Raw genomic sequence first — 21,250 nt, 5'->3', positions numbered from 1 at the left:
ATTTCCATACAGAGAAGGAACAGTTGCTCTCCCAGCACAAGGTAGATTTTGGCAGCGCTGCTTTCCAAAAACCCCAGGCCCGTGATTTCATATACTCCCAACATGATTAATTAGCAGCAACACAGCCACCCTCTACTCTGCAGTTTCTCAGCAGCTTCAGAGCACTAACAGCCCTTTCTTATTAGCCCTGAGACCCAACTCAGTGTTAGTCTATTAAATATATCCACCTGTGCTGCAGGAGAGCAGTTTAGCAGCTCAGAGGGACAGAGAGTACTAGAAACAGATTGGAAGAGCATCCAGGAACTAATCCAAGCCAAAGTAAAGTATCTTTACAGCACTTTAAAGGGGTAGGAGCTGATTTGAATGCATCCCATGGCCTCTGAGATCATACATCTCTTCCCTACCTGGATGGTTTCCTCCAGTCTGCAGCATTCCAGAACTTTGAGTGTCTCCAAAACTTGGTCTGGGCTGTACTGACAGAGCAGTTCGATGAACTGCTCAGTGATACAGGGTGGGAGGTGTAGCAGATCTTGGTTAATGCCTTCTCTGGAATAAAACAGGCACAAGAGACTAAAATCAAACTCTAGCCCAGAAATTTGGCTGGGAAGAAAAGTTTCTTATTCAATTGTGCATTGCTTTTATCTTTAATACTGAAGTTTAAAAATCTGGTTTTAAGAGGAAAATTATGCTACTTCTACTAGTTACTGGTGCTGGAGGTCTCTCAGCAGCCATTTCATTTGTTCCACAACATATCATCCTGATGCCTTAGTACAAATTAAACTCTCAAAGACCCCTGTGAAGAAAGAGACCAGCACAGACCCATCTCCAGCAACTCCATGGCAGAGAGGCACAAAGAATTAGCCTCATTTCCTCAATGTAACCTTATAATCTGAGTGTACTGTCCAGATCCTGATTGTGTATGTCCTACAGACCTGCTCTGCATGTGTTCCTTTTGCTTATTGCTACTGAAATTCTTCTTTTACTTCCTTTACCACATTTTAATGTTTCACCCCTTTGATCTACCTCACTAAGAAAGGAACTCTTACTTCTTTTAGAGAAATATCCCCATTTTCCAATCAGTGGGCTCATTATTAAGAAACTCCTCATGTGCAGAAACAGAAGAGAGAACAGAATTGTGAGCAGTGCCCATGTCCCTTTGTCCTGACAGTTTCCTGCTGGTCTTGCTTTTAAAAAGAGCAACATGAAGGAGGAGACTTTGGAGTGAGGAGGGAAAGGATGATGCTTTCCTGGAGCCAGACACAGCACCTGCAACCCTTAAATGAACAGCAGCTCTCTGCCACTGCACGTTACACTTCCCATGGCAATTCTATGCATTGCACAAAGAAACAGTGGAAATTTATCCTGGCTACAAAACAGGGGTTTCTGCTGAAGCTCCTTCTAGGAAAGGAAATGGATCAGGGTGTATATATTGAGTTGTATTACCTTTCTGAACACAAATTCCTAAGCAGGAGATCTGTTAGTGTGCAAATCCTACAGCCATGGGATGGAAAAAGTCTGATATCCAATACCCTCTCTTTCCTAGGAGTTAGAAAAGGCATATTACACTCCAAGAAAGGCCAGGAGAATGCTGTGGCTTGAGCAAGCCAAGAGAGCAGCTTACTGTGATTGCAATGATTATAAGTGCAACATGCCCAGACACAAAAGCCCACCCATTTACTGATCACAGGGTGCAAAGTATGAGCACAACTTCACAAAAACTGTGCCCAAAGTCTTTTTTTCTGACTGCAAAGAGTGGACCTTGAAGGACCAAACAAGAACCCTAAATTCTGCATTCACCATCCACTCCTCCCACAACAAACACCCTGTAAACTCCCCCAGTGCCTGCAAGGGGCTGATTACTCTCCTCTTTCTATGGGTAGACTAAAATAAAACACTATCTAAAATGATCTCTTGTCTGTCAAGATAGGAAAAATGGCAAATCATGCACCTATAGCATGAGAACAAACTTCAAATCTGGAAATAACTCTGGTACCAAGTATTCATGATTTTATGAGCAAGCTCACACTTCCCTCAGCCATTTATTTCATCAACAAATGCAGAGAAGAGACAATGGAAAGAAAGGTGGATTTTGATAATTTCTAAAACTAACTGACAATCCTGAGACTTGCAGGTCCTCTTCAGCTACATGGGATCTTTTGACTCCAATATAATCATATCCAATGTCTCCCCTGCCATACTTTTTCCAAAAAGCAAGAGAGAAGCACTGGTTTCTCATGAAACTTGGCACAAGGGAGCCCTGCAAGTGTCACAGGCAGCTGGGCACAGAGGAGAGCCCTTGGGACAAACCCTCATGGTTTAGGAGTCTGTTACTACATTTATAAACCCAGAACACTGCCTTTCTAAGTAAGTTAATATTGTTGGTATAATACATAAACACAAATGCCAACAGACAATGCTTCACTGTGTTGGGTTTTTTATAGAGGAAAAAACTCCAGAGTTTAAAATGGAAACGTAGCAAAGACTGTGATTAATGAGCTGAGCAATCCCTACTACATTCTCTCTTTCCTGGGGCTGCTTTATGCTACAAACATTCAGACATTTGGTTTTAATTTCCCCAGGCAATTCCTGTTAACCCTGTTTCCTCCCTTCCCCCTTCTACCTCCTTAAAAATAAATCTCTAGCTAAATTAAATGGGCTAAATTAATCCCTAATGCAATTCCACCAACTCAGATAGTTAGACCAGCATGATGAGTCTTGTCCCCATATGATCAAGCAATCATTTGTATTTGAGACCTTAAAAAGCTCATTTATTGCTCTAAGAATCTTTATTTCGATAAAAATTTTGCTTCACAAAAACATATAAACATCTAGATTGGATGAAAAGAGACAGATGTTGCAGAAGAGCCTAATCACTATTTTATGTATAAATATACTACAAAGTGTAGGTGCATCTGCAGTAAGATCTACAGAGCAAGATTTCATCTCCTTCCCTGCCTCTCCCAGGATACAGTTCAGCTCCTTTCAATAGGTCTTAGAAGAAAACACAGTTTTTCAGTTTTCACAGTTGTTTTTTCCTGAGAACAGACCTCAGGATCTGAGTGTTATTAAGAAAAAGCCATGTGGCCTAGTGCACCACATGGAACAGCATCCTTGAGGGAAAAGCTGAGAGCTGTGGGGAGATCAGATGCACAACGTAGTTTCCCATTGCTGGTTTGATCACATCACGTGTTGCCCATGATCAGAAGGTAACTACAGGAGAAATGGGTCTACTTAGCTCTAATTATGGTAGAGTGAAATTAGATCTGTTTATTACTCAGAGATTATGGGAGGCACTCTGTGCGTAAGATTAGAATCCAGGTTAATTACTACCTTTACTGGGTGTAAGTGAAACCACAGCATAAACAAAGTCCTATTTAACAGCCAGCTGGGTTTCATTTCTGCTTAACTACTTTTTTTTTATCAATTAATCATTGATTAACTAAATAATCTGATTTCTTTCCTATAAAACCCAACTAAGATATTTCTTGATTTTGTTTTGACCCTGGAGAAAACAGGAGGGGTGGAAATTAACATCTTCTACACAAACATGTCTGTAAAACTCAGGAAAGAACAAAATGTATGTTTGGGGGTTTGGCTTGGTTGGTTTTTTTCCTTAATATACATGCTAACAAAATCCAAGATGTGATTGATTATTTCCAGGTTCTGGTTTCCAAAGCATGCTTTTTATTCCACTTCAATAAAAACTGAAACATTGACACTTGGATTTAGATAATATTGCCCTTTCCTACTCCTCCTCTTCATTAAGCACAATTAATTTGTAATTAATTGACAAACCAAGATCTCTCCCTCAGCTGCATTAACAATTGCTTGAAAGCAACAGGAGCTGTGCATATATAAATGCCTTGTAGCATTTGATACTGATTTAACAGAAAGAGAACCCTCAGTGCTGAAGCACTGAAAGAACAGGCACAGATGGAGCAAGCAAGTAGTTGAAAAGAGGAGCTTGCAGTGAAATATGGCAGCAGTTCTGAAACAAGAGAGAAATTAAAAATGTCAGCTGACCAAAATGCTCTTCTGTTTATGTTAAACTCAGGCACCTCAGTCAAGTAACCAAAGCAGGGGGTTAGGAAGAGAAGATGCCATTGATGAGAAGAGAAATGAGTGCTCCAGCCCTAGGGTAACCATTCCACAGCCCTCTGGAGCAGCTGGAGCAGCAGTGCCCAAGCTCCCCCCCACATGCCAGAGGCTGCACATTCCATGCACTAGAGCCCACAGCACTAGAGTCCCATAGGCAGGGATTCCCCTGAAGGACATTCCCCACAATGCTTCTTTTGGGCTGCTCTCCTCAGCTTGGGGCACCCTGAGGAGCAGGTCACCTGTCCCAAGCCTGATCTGGCTATTGATAGGCTAATAGGCTGGCTATTGATGCACTGGTTCAAAGAACTGATTTGAGTCCATGTCTTTACACTGCAGTTTGTAAACAGTCAACTTTCTACATACCTTGGATCAAGGAGACTCCTCAGGAACTGGAAGAGCAAGAACTGGTCCTGTACAACAGGAGGAGATACAGTATTGTTATTTTAAATAAAATGCTGTACAACAGTGATCCTTAAACTATATCCACTGAAGAAAACACAGTACCCAGCTGCTGCCTCCTGAAGGAGCTGCTTTAGGTATGTCTTGTGTTTGGCTGACAACAGCTCTGCTCTGGGACTCCAAGCCATATGAACCCCAACTAAAAGCTGCAGCCAACAGCTCTGAGCTTATACATTTTTATGGCCAGAACTCTACAAATAGGCCAAATAACTGAGATGTAGCAATTCCTATCAGTGAGTAGCTATAGCCTATTTTTCTTCTGTTTCTGACACAGCCATAACTCACCATGACTCTTAGCAATCATTTCCTACAGGAATGACATCCCTACTGTACAGAAGCCCCAAACTAATGGAGTTTGACACTTCACCTGCAGGTTGGAGATGATGCTTTCGAGCTGCTCGCTGAAGTGAATGGCTGCCAGGTCAGCTGCTTTACCTGGGCTCAGCACCAGCAGCTCCTTTTGGGGGGGAAAACACAACCAAATTAATTCCTTTTGACTTCACAGGCAATATAATTATGCAGCACCACTGAGCCCATACATACTGTAACTGCACCTTTGCTGAGATGCAAGTGTAAGATAACAAACACCATTGCACATAGAGAGGTATAGAAAAAATAGAAGGGTAGCTGGTAAAAAAGGATTTTTGAAAGCTGATGATTTTGCTACACACAAGTCCTTGAAGAACATAAAACTCCTCACACCAAGAACCTACCTCAGTCCTATGGAGAGAAGTTATTAATCAAGTTTTCTGACAACTGCCTTTACCCCCTGCCAACAAGACATTCCCAGTGCTAACTGTGAGCCAGCAGGAAAGGGGAAACAACCAGCCTGTGGGAATTTCTCAGTCCAATGGAAATAGTATTTAACTGGCTTGAACTGAATCAAACCAGGGGTTTAAAAGCAAGTTTCCTGTAACTGTTCACCATAACTGATACCTGTCCAGACATGAAAAAGCAATTTCTTTATTGCAATACAAGGAAACAAGAATCATTTAGATACCTGTGGGTTTGCTTTCTGTCAAGCTTGAGCTAAAAGGCTTCATATCATGGAAGTTTACACAGCCTGCAATGTGAGCTTTTTGCATCTAACCCTTCCAAATGCACCCACATTTCCAAATAAATGACAAGCAACTGCTGCAAAACAATACTGTGCACCTGATAACCCTTCCCAAAGGCCCTTGCTGAACCTAAAAATGAGAAAACATTTCTTTACTGAACAAAATCAACTGTTACAGCAGTAAAGAAAGAAAATTTTCAGAAATGTACATCTGGAAAAAAACCCAAACTGAAGAAGTTCCTTAGCAGTAGGTTTAGCCTCCACACAGACACAGCAGCCACTGAATAAAGCCAATGCCAACAACAGACTGGGGCAAAGGGAAGCAAGGAAGAGCCTGACCATTCCACGAGCTCTTTAGGAAAAGCTGTCACAAACAATGCCTTTGGTGAGGTTTCTAGAGGAAAATCTGCCTGCTCCACAAGAAGCTCTGCAGTGTTTGACCCCACAGCTTTACTGCACAAGCTCAGCCCCTCACTGTGTCCCCACGACTCTTTCACCCCACAAACCCAGGCAGTCCAAAGCACCCAGGAGATCTCTAAGCACAGCAGTGCAGAGGGACACAAAAGGATGCAGTGGGACTGCCTTAATCTATTTCTCTCTCTGGACAAACCCTCCCTGGGAGTCTCCAGGACTGTCAGGCTGGCGGGGGTTGCCCCAATCTCCCTGTCTGGAATCAGTGCAACCTTCAGAGCCCATCCCCCAGCAAAACGTTTGGTGCTTGGGTTTCTATCCTCTCCCAGGTGTGAAGAACCTGCAAACATGGTACTGCTTAGACGGCCCTTGAGGGAACAGAACTGACACAAGACATGTGGGTACGAGGGTGGAAAAGGACCCTTGTGTGACTGAAGAGAACAGAGTTTATTTTTTAAAGATAAACATCAATGAACAATGCCTGTGGTATGATGGGAAAAATGAAAAGTGGCACTGATCACAAACTCCACTTTCTGCCATACAATCACCAGGAAATTCTCTCCAGACACTGCTAGTTTTGCCTGAAGAGGCTGATTTGCTGCATTCATACCTCAGCAAATGACAGCTGTCCTAAGACCTGAAATCACAGTTTCACCCCAGCAAAGTAAAGTATTATTTACTGTTCCAAGTCTTTTGAATGTCTGAGAACAGGATTAACACAATGGAAAAGGACAAAAGCCCACAGCAGCCATCAGGCTGCTAAATCACCTGGTTTACCAATCCTGGGAAATAGAAGATGTCAAAATGAATCAGGGAGCTGATCTTGGTGACAGCACCTACGAAAGTTGACCCACAGAGCCCATCACCTGCCCAGCAGCTCTCTGGAGGACCAGGGATGCATCAGAAGAAGGAAGCAGACACAAGAAGAAGCACAGCAGCTCCAGCTTGCCCAACCTGGAACCCCAGTTGCTCTCATGAGGTTGCAATGAGTCAGGCCTGCTCAGACCCAGCACAACCATCCCCACCAGTCCCACAGCTCTGCCAGTGCCTCTGGAGAGGCACAGTGAGCCACTGTCAGGCAGCAGCATTCACAGGGTTTCTTTGTGCATTACCTTTTGAATCACTCTCCCTCTTGGTCCATTTTCTCATTAGTCATGCACTACTTGTAGATGCTGGTAGAAACTAAAAGTACTCTGGATGTGCACATTAGCTTTTTGTCTGCCTCACAGGATACAGATTCTGTGGTCATTTTCTGCTAAGGAGTGTTGTCTGCAAGGCTTGTTTTACACAATTATCTTCCTGGCTTATTTCCAGATCACCCTGGTGGGGACTGACAGCACCTTCCAGGAACTAGAAATATTACAGATTCCCCACACCTACTGACTGGACAATCATTTCAGACATCTTCATCCCCTGAAGCCAACAGAGACTTGAAGACATAGGAAAAATTATTAGTTAGAGAAGTCTAGCAGCGCCTGTGTCTTACACAGAAGTCATGACCCCATCATCCCCCAGGTTAGCAGTGCCAGGGCACCAGGGCTCAATGCACTTCTCAGTGTGAGGAATCAGGATGAGGAGCTGGATCCCACAGCCTGTGAGGTCAGTGATGTCCGTATCCTGCCTTGCTGCTGCTGCATGGTCAGGAGATGGAACATTTGCTAATGGATCCCTCTCCTGCTCCACAGCACTCACTATGCATCAACTCCGCAGCACTCACTACCCATCAACCCCTGAGAAGGCACCATTATCCAAAGAGCAGCACTTGAAACCAGGAAGCCAAGGAAGCCAGGCTGAATCTGAGAGGCACTTACACTAATGTGTGAGAGCTCGGAGCTCACGTCAGAGCTGTCTCAACAGCTGTGACTCAGCACTGGACACTTGTGCTTCTGGAAAAGCACCCAGCAGATCCCAGAGCCATTAGCAGGAGCTGAGGGACTGTGGGTGCAGGATGTACTGTACCTACCTCTATATGGTCCAAAGCTTTCTGCCACACCAGCTGCTTCTCCTCAGCACTGTAGCCAGGCATGGACAGGATGTTGTGAATGTAGCTGAAAACTTCTTCCTGTAAGGCACAAACCCATAAATGCTGCAGTGTGTTATGCAGCATCACTGACAGCACTGGCTTTTGGAAACCAGTGTTTCCAGCAGCCTTGGCATGACCTCAGGGCTAGTCTTTTCCAAGTAGGTCAGGATGAGTTATCTTCAGGGAGGCTGTACGTTCCTAAAGAGTTTCTGAAGGAAAAGAGAGCCGAGGGGAACCTGGTGCTAATGTGTTAAGCACTGAGGTCAAAGAGAATTGCTCTTCCCCTACTAGAAATGTCTCCTTCTTGCCCACAGGGAAAAAGGACAGGACATCACTTGAACTAGGAGCACAGAACACTCTGCCAGAGAGTAGCTCAGTTTTCCCAGCACATTCCTGAGCTCCTCCCTGACACTGGCCTCTCCCCCAGGCTCTTCCTGCACTGTCCCCAGCTCAGGTGTTCTCCTGTTGTCAAGGTTTTCGACCACCTCATTATCACACCCTCCTCTTTTGACTCCTTCACCTACACAACATTCAGCATTGTGGATTTATAAGGACCTGGTGAGGTCACATTTGCCAGACTCTCATCCCCACTTCTGTTGGTGGTAGGGAAGGGAATACATCAAAAACTGTGGCAGGTATGCATGCTGAAGGTAATGACAGAGAGATAATAAGGGCAGAGAGACTGTGTCCAGGGGAAAAGATGGGGGAACCAATAGCAGAAACAAAGAAGTACTGCAGTTAGCCACATCTGCAGTAAATCCCACCTTGCACTCAGGTTTGATGTACTAGCACTACATTTAAAAATTTTAAAAATAAAAGAAAACTCTGACATTTAAAAAAAAAAAAATCAGCTCCTCTCCACTAAACACAAACAGCTTTGACTACAACTAAGAAACCTGAACTGTTAAGGGCATTTTTAAGGTAATTATGCTAGAAGAGCAAGGCAGCTGTGCCCAGTCACTGTGGCCAGCAGGACAGGCTGCATGGCCACGAAGTAGAAAGGTCAGGAGCACCAGAGTTACTCACCTTCCTCAGGGGATCCCGCAGGTAACAGCCGATGATTTTGTCATAGCGAAGCTGCCGTTCATACATGAACTCACAAATCTGATAGCTGAAAGGAAGGGAAACTTCCCACATCAGAAAAAGCACTCAGCTGAGCCAGCACATGAGACAGGCAGCATTTGGAAGTGTCTTATGTTGGGGTTTTCAGCATACAGGCTGGGTGGCTCCATTGTGCTGGAGTGCCATTTGTACCAGCCTCAGGCCAACCTCAACCCATCAGGGTTGCCCATCAAGCTCCTTCTTCTGGGAAATTATCACACAGAACAGAGAAAAGGAGTTACTAAGGGGAGGGACAAGGGAGAGAGGATAACAACTCTTAATGAATCAGGTCTCACAGGTTCTGCTGTCAAGAGATGATCTTCTTTGTTTCCACAACACTCTGCTCTAAGTTAGGTCAATCCACTACACTTATTTGAAGAAATTCACTGAACATGACTCAACAATGTGTTATGACACAGCTTCCTACCTTCACATTTTAATAAACATCTTCAATATTTTGAGACTTTACATAAAATCAGATGTAACTGAGTCAAACCAAATCAAGAGTCTGATAATTAATATTACACTATAGCTCTTTCAGCTCTGAAAGTGGCTGAGCTGGGGGGCCTGGCTGTCAAATTCTCTGAAGCAAGGAGAAAAGATGTGTTTATTGAATCTGAAAAATTTGACTGAGTTACTCCTTCTAGGACACATAGGAGAACAGGCATGGCACACCCTGCACTGTTCTCCCTCTGGTCCTTTGTAGCATAGTGGATCCATTCATATAACACCCAAACTCATGGCCTGGATGAAGACGTCTTCCCTGGCTGGCTCTGCTCTGGAATGACAGACTCTTTCTGGAATCATAAAGCATCTAAAGGAGATGCTGGAAATTTTCAGCCTTTCCAGACACTGTTTTTGTCTCTCCTACTCAATTCTAAAATGAGTACCATGGGGGTGGCTCCAGACCCCTTCATGCTTTTAAATCCACCTGTGGGTCTCACCCCATCCAGGCACCTCCATCTGCCAAGGGTAGAGCACTCCAATATACAACTGTACCTCTGAATGCAGCCTGGGCTCCAGGATAGGGAATGTCAAAACCCATCAAGTCCCACAGGGTTTCTCTTGAAGGGCTTCCACAACTCTACCCCTTCTTTTCTTAACAATGCTTTCTCTGAGAACACCCAGGAAAGAAAGTCTGGGACTAAACGTGAACATATTAAATGAAGCATGATGTGAATGCACAGGGAAAATAACCCCAAACATAAAGTAGAAACAAGAAAAGTGGAGCCAAAAAAAGATCTATGGAAGAGATTTAAAGGCAGTTTTTATATATTGTGTCCAGCAACTCACAACTCGGCCTTCTCTGCCATTTGAATAAGGCGGCTCTCTTCAAACTGCACGATCCCTCCTGCCTGGAGCAGCTCTAAAAGGACCTGCAGGGATTGAACACCAGTTATTTATAGGGCAGCAACAGCAGCTGAACAGCCAGCGTCACTACAAGTACACTGCTCCTGCTCCATTAAACATGGTAAGAACACAGGGCTGACTTTATTGATTTGTTAATTGACAGTCCTTTAAATAGGAAGGTCATGAGCTTATGAAAACTTTCCTGCCTCTGTTCATGTTCCAGTAGGCAATGCTGGGGTGGGACCCTTCCCTCCTGCTGTGCCCAGCACTGCCCAATATTCCCATGCCCCTGTCTTCGGCATGTGACCCAGAGCCCATACTCACTCCCAAGGCCAAATTCTGCTCCACAGTCTGGCCTTGCCTGGTGCTCCAAGGAGCATTCCCTGGAAGGCTCTTACCTGCTGCCTCTCAGAATGCCGGGAGTCATCATCCGGGCTGCACAGGAACTCCAGCACCTGTGCCAGGGTACAGGTTGGTGTGAGCCAGGCCTGGCTGGCACAGCTGGGAGCACAAACTGACCACACACCCTGAGCACCAGCAAACCACCACACAACAGGGCCATCTGAATGTACCTGGAACCAAACTGGGAATACTGGAATAGCAGAGAACTGCTGAAAGACTCCTGAGAGGGAAACACAGGACTCTTCACCAGGATCTAGAACCAAACTTTAGGGAATCCAGAGAATATAGAAGAACTCAGGGAACCACAAGACTCACACTACACACCAAGCAGCTGGCATCACTACACTGACCCACTCTCCTGGACTGTGCCATCTCATCAGGAAAACAGGAAATTATGTAATTCATAACATTTAATATACGTGGAATGAAAGTGTTTAATCCAAATCTGTTTAGTCTCCACGGAGTTCTTCAGTGTTAAGTTAGGACCAAGGACACACATATTCTAATTAATTCTTATTAGTGCTCATACATCCCTACTGTCATCACAGCGACACTGCTGTAGCCAGTGAAGCCTCCTCCTTAGACCCAGGAACTTCTGGGACTTAAGCTGGGGTACCAAGTTAACTCATGCAAGCTTTGGGCATGCATTGGTGCAAATGTCTTTTTCCAACAGCAGAGAAGGTAGTGGCCACCTGAAGTAAAAATTACCCATTACATTTATGTGCTCTATAAGCTCACTAATGTAATTTTAGTTGACACAACATATGCCAGACTGGCATGGGTTGGAAGGGACCTTAAACATCATCCAGTTCCACCCCTCTGCCATGGGCAGGGACATCTTCCACTAGACCAGATTGCTCACAGCTTCATCCAGCCTGGCCTTGAACACTTCCTAGGATGTTATGCAGTTACAAGCAAGCTGAAACACTGTACTGTGCTTCCACGGTCTGTCTTAATTTGCTCCTGGGAAACCACAGCAACAGCCCAGCAAGATGCCACCTGGTTATAATGCACCAGTACCTCCAGACCTGCTCCAGTCTACAGCACTGGCCATGCTTTCTGCAGTGGTGCATCCTGCTTGGAATGTCACACACATTCAGGAATACTTGCCTGGTCAAACAGTGTCCTGTTGACAAACAAGGTGTTGTTGGGCTTGGCGAGCTGCCGGGCAAGGAAGGTAAAGAGACAGCCAACCTGTGATGGGGTGAAGTCAGAATTCTCCACCATGACCTGAGAAATGTTGGAGACAAAAGGGAAAAATAAACCCACAAGGAATTGATTCTGCAGCTGTCTTTGGGAAAGTTAACTGGGACAAGAAGAAATCCCTGTGAGCCATTGTGTCTCCTCCTACCCCAGACACCTCTTGGTGTCAGTCCATCCTGAAGGTCAAACACAAGTCCCCTTCCCCAGCATTCAGCTGTGTCACCTGAAGACACAGGCAGTGGATGTGTCCTTGCTAAAGCACTTCTGTACCAAAGCTGAAGAGGCTCCACCCTCTGTTCAAGGGAAGAATTCTTGTATGTCCCTGGTTTTCAGGTGTGAAGAGGCTCCAAACCCACATTTATCTCTGCCTGTGTAGCCTGTGTTGATCATGGGACATGGAACAGCTTCTGAGCAGAGAAATGCTGTCACGTGGTTAAAGTATAATTATTATAGGAGAAAACAACCCCAAACACCTTATTTCAAGCCTCATTTCACTACTTCAACTGTGGCATGCAAAGAACTACTCTAATAGCTAAGAAACAACTGCAGGTTTAGGGAAAAGTTTTTCTCACATTGTTAGCATTAGTCTAACAATATTTAGAGAAACTTGTGGCTGTCCTGACTTGAAATTACAGGAAAAAGGAATATCTAAGAGTCACTACAAAAGGGATTGGAAACCCAAGAAGTGCTTTTCACCTCTTCTGATGTAAAAACCATGAGCCTGATGTGTCCTGACTTGCTGTCTCCTGCTTCAAAAAATCCTAAACCCTAAGTGAAAGTGAAATACCCCTTTTTGGAGAGTCCCCTCTAAGAGCAGTGTGTTTAACTTGGGAGGAAATCCATCACCTGGACAACTTTGTCAGCTAAGATCTAAGAATTGCTGTGGAGCAGCAATTGCAAAGAGAATTGCAAAGGAGAATTGCAAAGCCTCACCGTGGAGCAGCTCACAGTTTATCATCTCATTCAGTCGGAGCTGGGGGGAGTCAATTGATTTCTTCAAGTGACCCAGAGTTCCAGACCCCAAGAGATGCTAATGGTTTTGTGACACAAGAGAGGCAGGCAGACCAGACACATTAGAGAATCAAGCAGAGCTCTGCTTGAGACACCAGCTAATGTAATCACTCTTTTTAAGTTTTCATTTTTTGTCTAAAAAGGCTATTTCTTACAGGAGCCTAGTCAGAACAGCACTATTTAACACCATTAAAAATTACTCACTGAAGTATCTGTAGTGTTTTATTAATTTTAGCTTTGTTTTTCACAAACTGGGTCCTTGTCAGTCTATGTGAAAGTGAACATATTGCATCTCTGGAATAGAGCAACTTCCAGAGGCTGCAGACCAGCCACATAGATGATTCATTTGGCAAAGTTTTGATCAGCATTAGCAGAACGTCTGTGTTCACCAAACTATTTCAAAAGCACAGCTATTTCCTAGGTGTTTTCTTTATTGCTAATGACAAATTTAAATTGAAAGTTTCAAGAGTTTTTAACTTTTATCCAAAAGGACAGCAGATTCCAGACCAAAGGACCGACAATTTTCTTAACTCCACATTGTTTGCCTAAAGATGCAATGCTGCAACCCTTCTCAAGCTGCTTTCCTGCTGTTGGTGCCACAACAGGAACACACCCCCAGCAGCTCTGGAACACGGCTGCAGTGTGCCACCTCCTGCTAACAGCAGCTCAGGACACAAACCAGAGGGGCTGAGCCAGCACAGGGCTAAAACGCCCCTCAGAGCCACATCCTGCTTGGGCAGGCTCACAAAACCCCTCACAGTGGCATTGTCTCAGCCCACTGCAGCAGCACTGCCACCCAAGTCTCTCACCATGCCCTTGTCTCATCTATCAGTGATGACAGGGACAGGGAAATGCTACTTATGGTATATTTATACATAAACAGCTTCCAAGTGGAGTCACTCATGATTAATGGTGACAGCTTGGAGGGGAAAGCAAACGGTGCTTGGCAGCAAGAGCTTTTAATGGGAACATCCATTGTTGGGAACAGGGGCTGGGGATGACAAGTGATTTCCAGAACACCAGGCTGAAAACTGACATTCCTCTTCTCTCCTAAACTAAAGATAGGCCTGTCATCCTGGAAATGCTGCATCTCAAACATAGCATTTTCAGGCACGGGGAGCAGGGATTCAGCAGAAAAGCAGTGGCACCCTGCCAAACACAGGATACCTGGGACCTTTTTACCTGCTCAGAAGCAACTAGGGAGTAGATTCAGTGAGCAGCAGATCAAAATAAGCTTAACGGTGCAGAGATGAGAAATTTTACAGAGCACCACCGAGGTGAAATCACAGGAAAGGAGACCTCTCTGACAGTATATTTAAAGTGCATGAATCATCACTTCTGAACATCCAACCTACAGCTTTGGCTGAGGTGAATCCATGCTCCAGCCCAGCACTTTCTCAGAGGTGTCAGCCAGGGCAGGACTGGAAACACCTCCTCCAGATTACAGGCTGTACAGCAGAGCACTGCATGCAATCAATCAGATACAAACAGTTCATTTTTAGGCACACTCACTTTCAGAAGAATGTCCACAATTCTCTGTTGATACTCCACAGCTTGCTTATCATTCTTAAAGTCTTCAAAAGTCTGCAAGAGACAAAACACTGACATCTTGAGCAGAATATCTCAGAATAACAGCAAACAAAAAGCAGCAGCCACACCACAAAGCAGACAATGCTGGTTTAAGTCCTTTCTCTGCATATCCCTAAACAGCAGGTTCCAAGATATAATTTGCTCTTTTGTAACTACCAAAATGGTTTTTACACATTCAGGTGAAAGTAATGGGTCCAAATAGACATAGGAAATTCTAGAAATTTGGAATGTAAGAAAGACATATTTCCACAAAGGAGATAGAGATAGGCACTCGACCACTCTTTACAAATACATTATTCTGTTTTAATGACAGCCTCTGTTGCCAGAACTTTCACTGTGTAATGTCATGTTCATCACTCTGTATTTAAGGCCACAAAGGACTACTGTGATTCCCTCTGATATCTTACAGAAAAAGCACCAGAACTGTTCCTGCCCCAAGCCAAGAACTCCTGGTTTAGCTAAAGCACAGATTTATTGACAGGAACCTCAGTGGATGATGGGAGAACTGGCACAGCATTTTCCTCTCAGAAGGCCAGCGTCTCTTACCAGAGCCAGCACATTGAGGAATTCCCGTGTGTCAAAGTGCAGCAGGGTCCGAACATAGGGATACACCTCCTCATCCACAGATCCCTCAGCGGAGTGCAGCCGGATCAGGAACTCAAACACCTGCAAGGACAAGGCAAGCAAGGACAGCAGACTTCCTATGGATTTCAGATAACTGGGAGCACAAGTGTGTGGGAAAGCAGCACTGTTATACACTGCACTTAAGCTTTAAAGCCCCTTAGGAGTCCATCAGTTCTTATTTGAGTGGTGTTTTCTGTTGATTGTCAGCCTCTCCTAAGACTCACCAACCAATTTAAGATCAATCAAAATTTAAGATCAAACAAAAATAAAGGCTTATTTATACTTGCAGACAGAAGTGTGTGAAATTCCCTGGCAGCTTTCCTGGGAAGCTGTACAACTCCTCCTTATCCAGGGCACAGCTTCTCTCCTTGTCAGCAGTTCACTTGGGAAGAGCCACTCAATCTGCCCCCTCACTGTGAGGCACAAAGCTTCTGTCACTGCAAAGACTGACTGAGGTGCTTTTCAACTCTGTCTCTTCCACTGACTTTAAAGTTCATGAAATTTGAGGGCATCTTCCAAAATAAACTCCTTTTACTGAGCCCCTGACAGAGGTGTCCAGACTGTCCCAGGGAACCAAGAGGGCAGGGCCAGCTGCAAGTGTCTCAGCCAGGCTCACAGCAGAGCAGGCTGCCAGCAGAAGGGAGCAGGTGGCTCCAGGCTGGAGCAGCACTCAGGAATATGTGTCAGGTACACACTAGGATCCCAGGGACAACTGACAGGCAAAGTGCTTTCCCAGCCACCCTCTGCAAGTGTCATTTTCCCCCATTTACTCCTGTTCTGAGTTCATTTTCTGTCAGCACAGTGGCAGTGAATCCAGCAGGAATTAGCAGCTTGTCTGTCAGATCCACACCTTCCCTGCTGACCTCTGGCAGCTAGGAATGCTTAAGAAAACAAAACAAACCCACCAGACACAAAGGTGTTACTTAAGCCCAGCTCTCAGGAACACCACCAGGAACCACAGGAAGGAGAGGCTGAAGGCTCTTCCCAGGGCTACTGCTGCTGACAGCTCCTGCTTCCCCTCAGAGCCTGAGCAGGGGGCAGCCCAAGAACCTTGGGAGAGGGTAACAGCCAGTGCTTGGCCCAGCAAAGTGGAGTGGACTGGTTTGCACAGCCACTGAGGAAAGAGGCTGCAGGAACCCAGAGCTACCACATATATAGAGCTACAAGTTCTGGACTAGGAAACAAAATCCAAACACAGAAAAACCATAAAAACCCACCCCACATGCAAAAACTGGCTGTTCCATTGTACTGCAAAGAGAAAGTGCAAAAGAAAAAGCACTTCCTTCTCACTGGAACCCTGAAACTGAAGAGAAATGCTAAAAGCACAAAAAAATATTTGTTGTAAAACTAGCCAGAAACTTAGGAAGAAGTTTTGTGAGTACAAAAAGCAATGATAAGGAACACCCTGTTTCAAGAAATTGTCAGATTAGTCCAAAAGAGTCAAAAGCCTTCAAGAAACCTACAACCAAGAGCTACTTAGAGACATTTCTCCCCAGTGTCAATCCTGCATTTGAAAACAGGGAAGACTCCCCCATATCTGACAGGTTAAGTTTAGAAAGAAGAAACAGTGTTACACATCTCTGGTAACTCTGTAGGTAAAGAGTATGGCAAAAAACCCAATCACTGAGAACTATGTTCCCACCCCCCAATTTACAATTGAAAGAAAAATATTACATTTAAATGTTCAGACTGCAACAACTGTTTGATTTCATCAGTTAAAAACTAATTTTGTAATTACAGCAGGATACACTCATAACACAAAGATACAGTTATCAGACTGATAATAGTTTTCCGTTGGAAACCCATGAAATAAGACATATGCAGCTTCTTCTAAACACCTCATGTGGGAAAGTTGCCTTCCAAGAGGTTTCTCACCTGATTTTTCACCAGAGGTACCAGATCTTCAGGAATATCACCCAACGGATACGCACGGCCTGCCAAGCAGCAGCTACAGAAAAGGAGGGGAAAGGTATTTGAATACACCTGACATTAAAGAGATTGAAAATTGTTAATTTTTTGACTTAATTTTCAGGACACCCTTAACACAAGGCAAACCAATTTATTTTGTAAATCATGAAAGCAAGAAGCATCCCAGGCAGCACTGCTGTTAATACACACTGAGCCAATGCACTGCATAAATGTGCAGTTATTCCACAACAGGAAAATAATGACAAAATTCAGTATCTCCCCCAAAATTTTCTATTTTAGGAAGCTGGAGTAATGCAGAAGCTAACTTCACAATCTTGCAGAGAGTCCAGAAAGGGGACTCACTAATGTATCCCTCCTGTGCAAGTCCCTGACAGGGAACCCAGCAAGGAACAGCTGAGCACAGCTATCCCAAAAGGCCAGGCAGAACATGACCTGCTACAAAACATGAGGCTACTGAGCCCTTGGTCAAGGAGCTCTGTGTCTCACACACAACCAAACCTAACTATGACATTAAAAATGTACATCAGCAGTAATTTGGGCTCTAAGCCAACTTGATCCCTCCTATTCATGCACACCACATGCAACAGGAAGGGATTTTAAATTTAAGAGAGCTGTAGTGAGTACCCACTACTATTTTACACAATCTCTCAGAACCTGAAGCTCCCAATAAGGTTCTGCAACTACAGCAAGTCTAAAATTTGGTGCCACCACTAGACAACACCTCACACTTTCTGAAGGACCTTACCTTATATACACAAGCAGCTTGTTGCCCATCACCACCTGCTCATCTACAAAACAAAAAATTATTTGTCACTCTTTCTTCACCAAGACAAGAGACAGAGATGCAGTACTTCTCCCACAAAAACAGAGTTTATCATACAAAGTAGAGCAGCTTCACACACAATACTAGAACACTCTTCTGTTCTCCAAGACCCTTATATTGTGTATGCATTCCCTTTTGCATCTCTTTGTTGGAAGTGACTAGGGATATTCAAAATATCAATTATCAAAAGAAGAAACCTTAAAAGGGAAAGCATTCTGTACCTGTGAGAGACTTTCCAGCATTCAGTGGAGGAGCAATGACTTTGAACAGCTTCTGTAACAAGAAAAAAGGCAGTGCTCAAGCAGCTGGAAAAGCTCAAAGCAAAGAACTTGTGTGGTTTCAAAACAGAGATCAGTGGGGTGTCTTCCCACAGAAACTCTTTATCACCATGTCTTCTAATTAACAGGCACAGAGGACTCAAAGACATGGCAAAATATCTTTACAGCTGATTTTATGAAAAAACAGCCTTCATTCCATCACTTCTTATCTTAAGCACAGGCCACACTAAAGTAAAGAGCAAAGCAATGTTCAGCAGTCCCAGAGGTCAGTCAGAGCATAACCCACCAGCCCCACATCCTGTTCCTGTATATCTTGTCACTAAACAAACACCACCACCACTCAGCAGGGTCACCAGAGCCTAGTTTGGGCATGTAGAATGAGGACTTGTCTAAACAATTGCCTCTAGAAAGCAAAGTTATTTGTACTCATACAGCTACTGCTGGGTTTTCAGAAGTCCTTTTTAAAATTATGACCACCTAAAGAGACTCCTTCCTTAGAAAAATCAAATGAGATTACAGCTGCTAAAACTTAGGCAGATTTTCCCATTCCAATGGTTCCAGTTGTCTATTTCAGCACTACTAAGAAAACACCAGCAGTATTCCATGGTGAAACACGTTTGGGTTATAGAGCCATTGGCACATCTCCAGAATAACCAGCAGAATCAATGGGGCCTTCAGAGAGCCTTACAGTGAGTCCTGTGCTTCCTGCTGAGATCTTCCAAGTGCTCAGAACAAGGCCTGCCTCAAGCAAGGGCTGTTTGTGGCCTTTTGTATGAATTAGGTTCATGCAGTCTCCTTAAATAATCTTGTTATTATCTTCTGCTGCTTTTTATTTTATTAACATGACTATATTTCCTGCCCTAACTCTGCAGAGGATTTCTGCCTCAGCAGGGAATTTGGTGTTCTAAAGCATAGTAGTTACAAATCACTTCTCTCCTCTACTGCATCCAGTGAAATAAACTGCACACACCACACATTATTTCCCCCTTGAAATGGAAATGAGCAAGAATGCAGAATACAGAGAATAAAATAAGGCTTTGTGTTTGAAATGCTGTTTCTCAGGAAGAACGTGTGCTGACCAGCCCAGTAACCCCTCCTGCAGGAGCACCCATCCTACCTCCATGGGACTGATGAAGTCGTTCATCCCGCTGTTGTAGACGTAGATCATGGCATCATACAGGCGGTTTTCCCAGCACAGGAGAACCACCTGCAAGGCAGCAAAGCACAGGGCAGCTACACAGCTGCTCCTAGCTCACAGCTTTCTCACTCCCCAGGCCCTGTTCTTGCACTTCCATCATCCAAGAGTACAACTTAAAGCAAAATGAAAATTTCCACTTTCAGAACCAGTCTCTGTGAAAACCCCAAACCCCCCAAAGGAGTGTTCAATTTATTGCTCATGCAGCAAGCACGGAATGTAACTGTGTAGAGTCTAACATTCATATGAGGTTAAAGAATAAACTTTAAAATTCCAGTTCTTCAAAAACCTTGCTTGCAGTAGTTTGGTTGGGTTAGTGAATCAGAACATCAAGTTTCCAAGCAGCTTCACCCTTGAAATGGAAAGCCATGCCATCAGAAAACAGGACTGCTAAGCAGGAACACCTCCCTGCTCCACCAACTGTTGTGCAAAAGCAAGTACCCAAGCTGACAAACACAATTCCAGCTTTCTGTGCTCCTGCAGCCTTTGATGTCAGGTAAGCTACTCAGAATGGAAAAGAGTGACTGAGGATAACCCTGAAGGATTTTCCAACACATTCAGCTGCTGGTGCATTAACCTATGACTGGACAAAAAGTGGGGGACCAAAACACAGCCACGCTGCACAATTCCCAACTCATAGAATTTGATCCCAGGGACACAGGGAAACCCCACAGGCCATTCTACCCATGTTCTACTTGTAGAACATACTTAGAAGCACAAGATGTTGTAATTGCTGATTTATTCAGAGGAGCTCAATACAGTATGCAACACAACCACTCACCTGTTGAATGTCCAAACTGGTGATATCCATATGCACAATGCAGGCTTCCAAGTTTTCCAACCTGTTCTTGTCTTGAAAGTGAAGCAGCAAGTCTTTCATCACTTGAGCTGTGATTCCCATCAGCTTATCACTCAAGATGTATGGCTCCAAGCACTCCAGAAAGATGCCTTTGGCTACAGAGTTCTCACTCATCTTGTCATATATCTGGTTAAATAATAGATCCCTAAGAGGAAGGAGAAGTTTAGTTATCAAATAATTTTATAAAAATCTCCTTGCTTATCTACTTCCCAAGGGCTCCAAATTAAATTCCATTTTCTCTATATTTCCCAGGCTCAGGAACTGAATGCCCTGTTCAGCTGCTGTACTGGGGCATGTTACACAGCATAAATCAGCTATGGATGTTTCAGCAAAAAAAAGTGCTGCAAGAAGGGAAGCTATGAGAATGACAGAAAAATCTAACAAGGCAGGTTCTTGGTTCAAAGCAACTTTTCTTCCTCAACACATCAATGCAAATTTAAGAGATGGTTTTGTGTGAGTACTGAGTTCCTGACTTTGGTATTGGTTTTTAGGCACTCCTCTGAACTGTGATGTGACCTGTGCCATGGAATGATGTGGAATACCATGTGGTATCACAGGAAACAGCACTGGGGGCTACCTGGGGTGCTGGGGTCTGCCCTGGGGGACAGGCCTGCAAGCTCAGACTTACATGCGCTGCAGCAGGAGACAGTAATCCACGATGACAGGCACCACATCCTGGGGAACAAACACAACAAACTTGTAGAGACTGACTGGCAAAAATCCTGCCAAGCAGCACATCCTACAAAGCATGAAATGCAGCCTGGCCAACACAGAGCAGAAACAATGAGGTATCTGACTCAGCTGGTACTGGCACAGTTACAGGTTTTCCATATGCTG

At 44.3% G+C, this 21,250-nt stretch overlaps 1 protein-coding gene across 2 annotated transcripts in view; it reads right to left on the bottom strand.

Annotated features, from left to right (window-relative positions):
* VPS8 (VPS8 subunit of CORVET complex) overlaps positions 1-21,250 on the bottom strand; it is a 65,242-nt gene that overhangs the window by 20,998 nt on the left and 22,994 nt on the right. For both annotated transcript variants that reach the window (XM_053986004.1, XM_053986005.1), the window contains exons 20-35: positions 21,042-21,088; positions 20,336-20,558; positions 19,477-19,566; positions 18,303-18,354; positions 18,004-18,046; positions 17,205-17,277; positions 15,252-15,371; positions 14,628-14,699; positions 12,012-12,131; positions 10,898-10,954; positions 10,443-10,525; positions 9,075-9,159; positions 7,989-8,087; positions 4,925-5,014; positions 4,462-4,508; positions 405-546 (exon numbers count right to left, since the gene is read on the bottom strand). In XM_053986004.1, the coding sequence (XP_053841979.1) occupies positions 405-546; positions 4,462-4,508; positions 4,925-5,014; positions 7,989-8,087; positions 9,075-9,159; positions 10,443-10,525; positions 10,898-10,954; positions 12,012-12,131; positions 14,628-14,699; positions 15,252-15,371; positions 17,205-17,277; positions 18,004-18,046; positions 18,303-18,354; positions 19,477-19,566; positions 20,336-20,558; positions 21,042-21,088 (1,443 nt within the window). The remainder of the gene's footprint in view (positions 1-404; positions 547-4,461; positions 4,509-4,924; positions 5,015-7,988; positions 8,088-9,074; positions 9,160-10,442; positions 10,526-10,897; positions 10,955-12,011; positions 12,132-14,627; positions 14,700-15,251; positions 15,372-17,204; positions 17,278-18,003; positions 18,047-18,302; positions 18,355-19,476; positions 19,567-20,335; positions 20,559-21,041; positions 21,089-21,250) is intronic.

The sequence above is a fragment of the Vidua macroura genome, chromosome 10 (assembly GCF_024509145.1).
Source record: "Vidua macroura isolate BioBank_ID:100142 chromosome 10, ASM2450914v1, whole genome shotgun sequence".
Lineage (NCBI taxonomy): Eukaryota > Metazoa > Chordata > Aves > Passeriformes > Viduidae > Vidua > Vidua macroura.
Note: the sequence above shows the minus strand (reverse complement) of the source record. Positions and strands in the feature narration are given on the sequence as shown.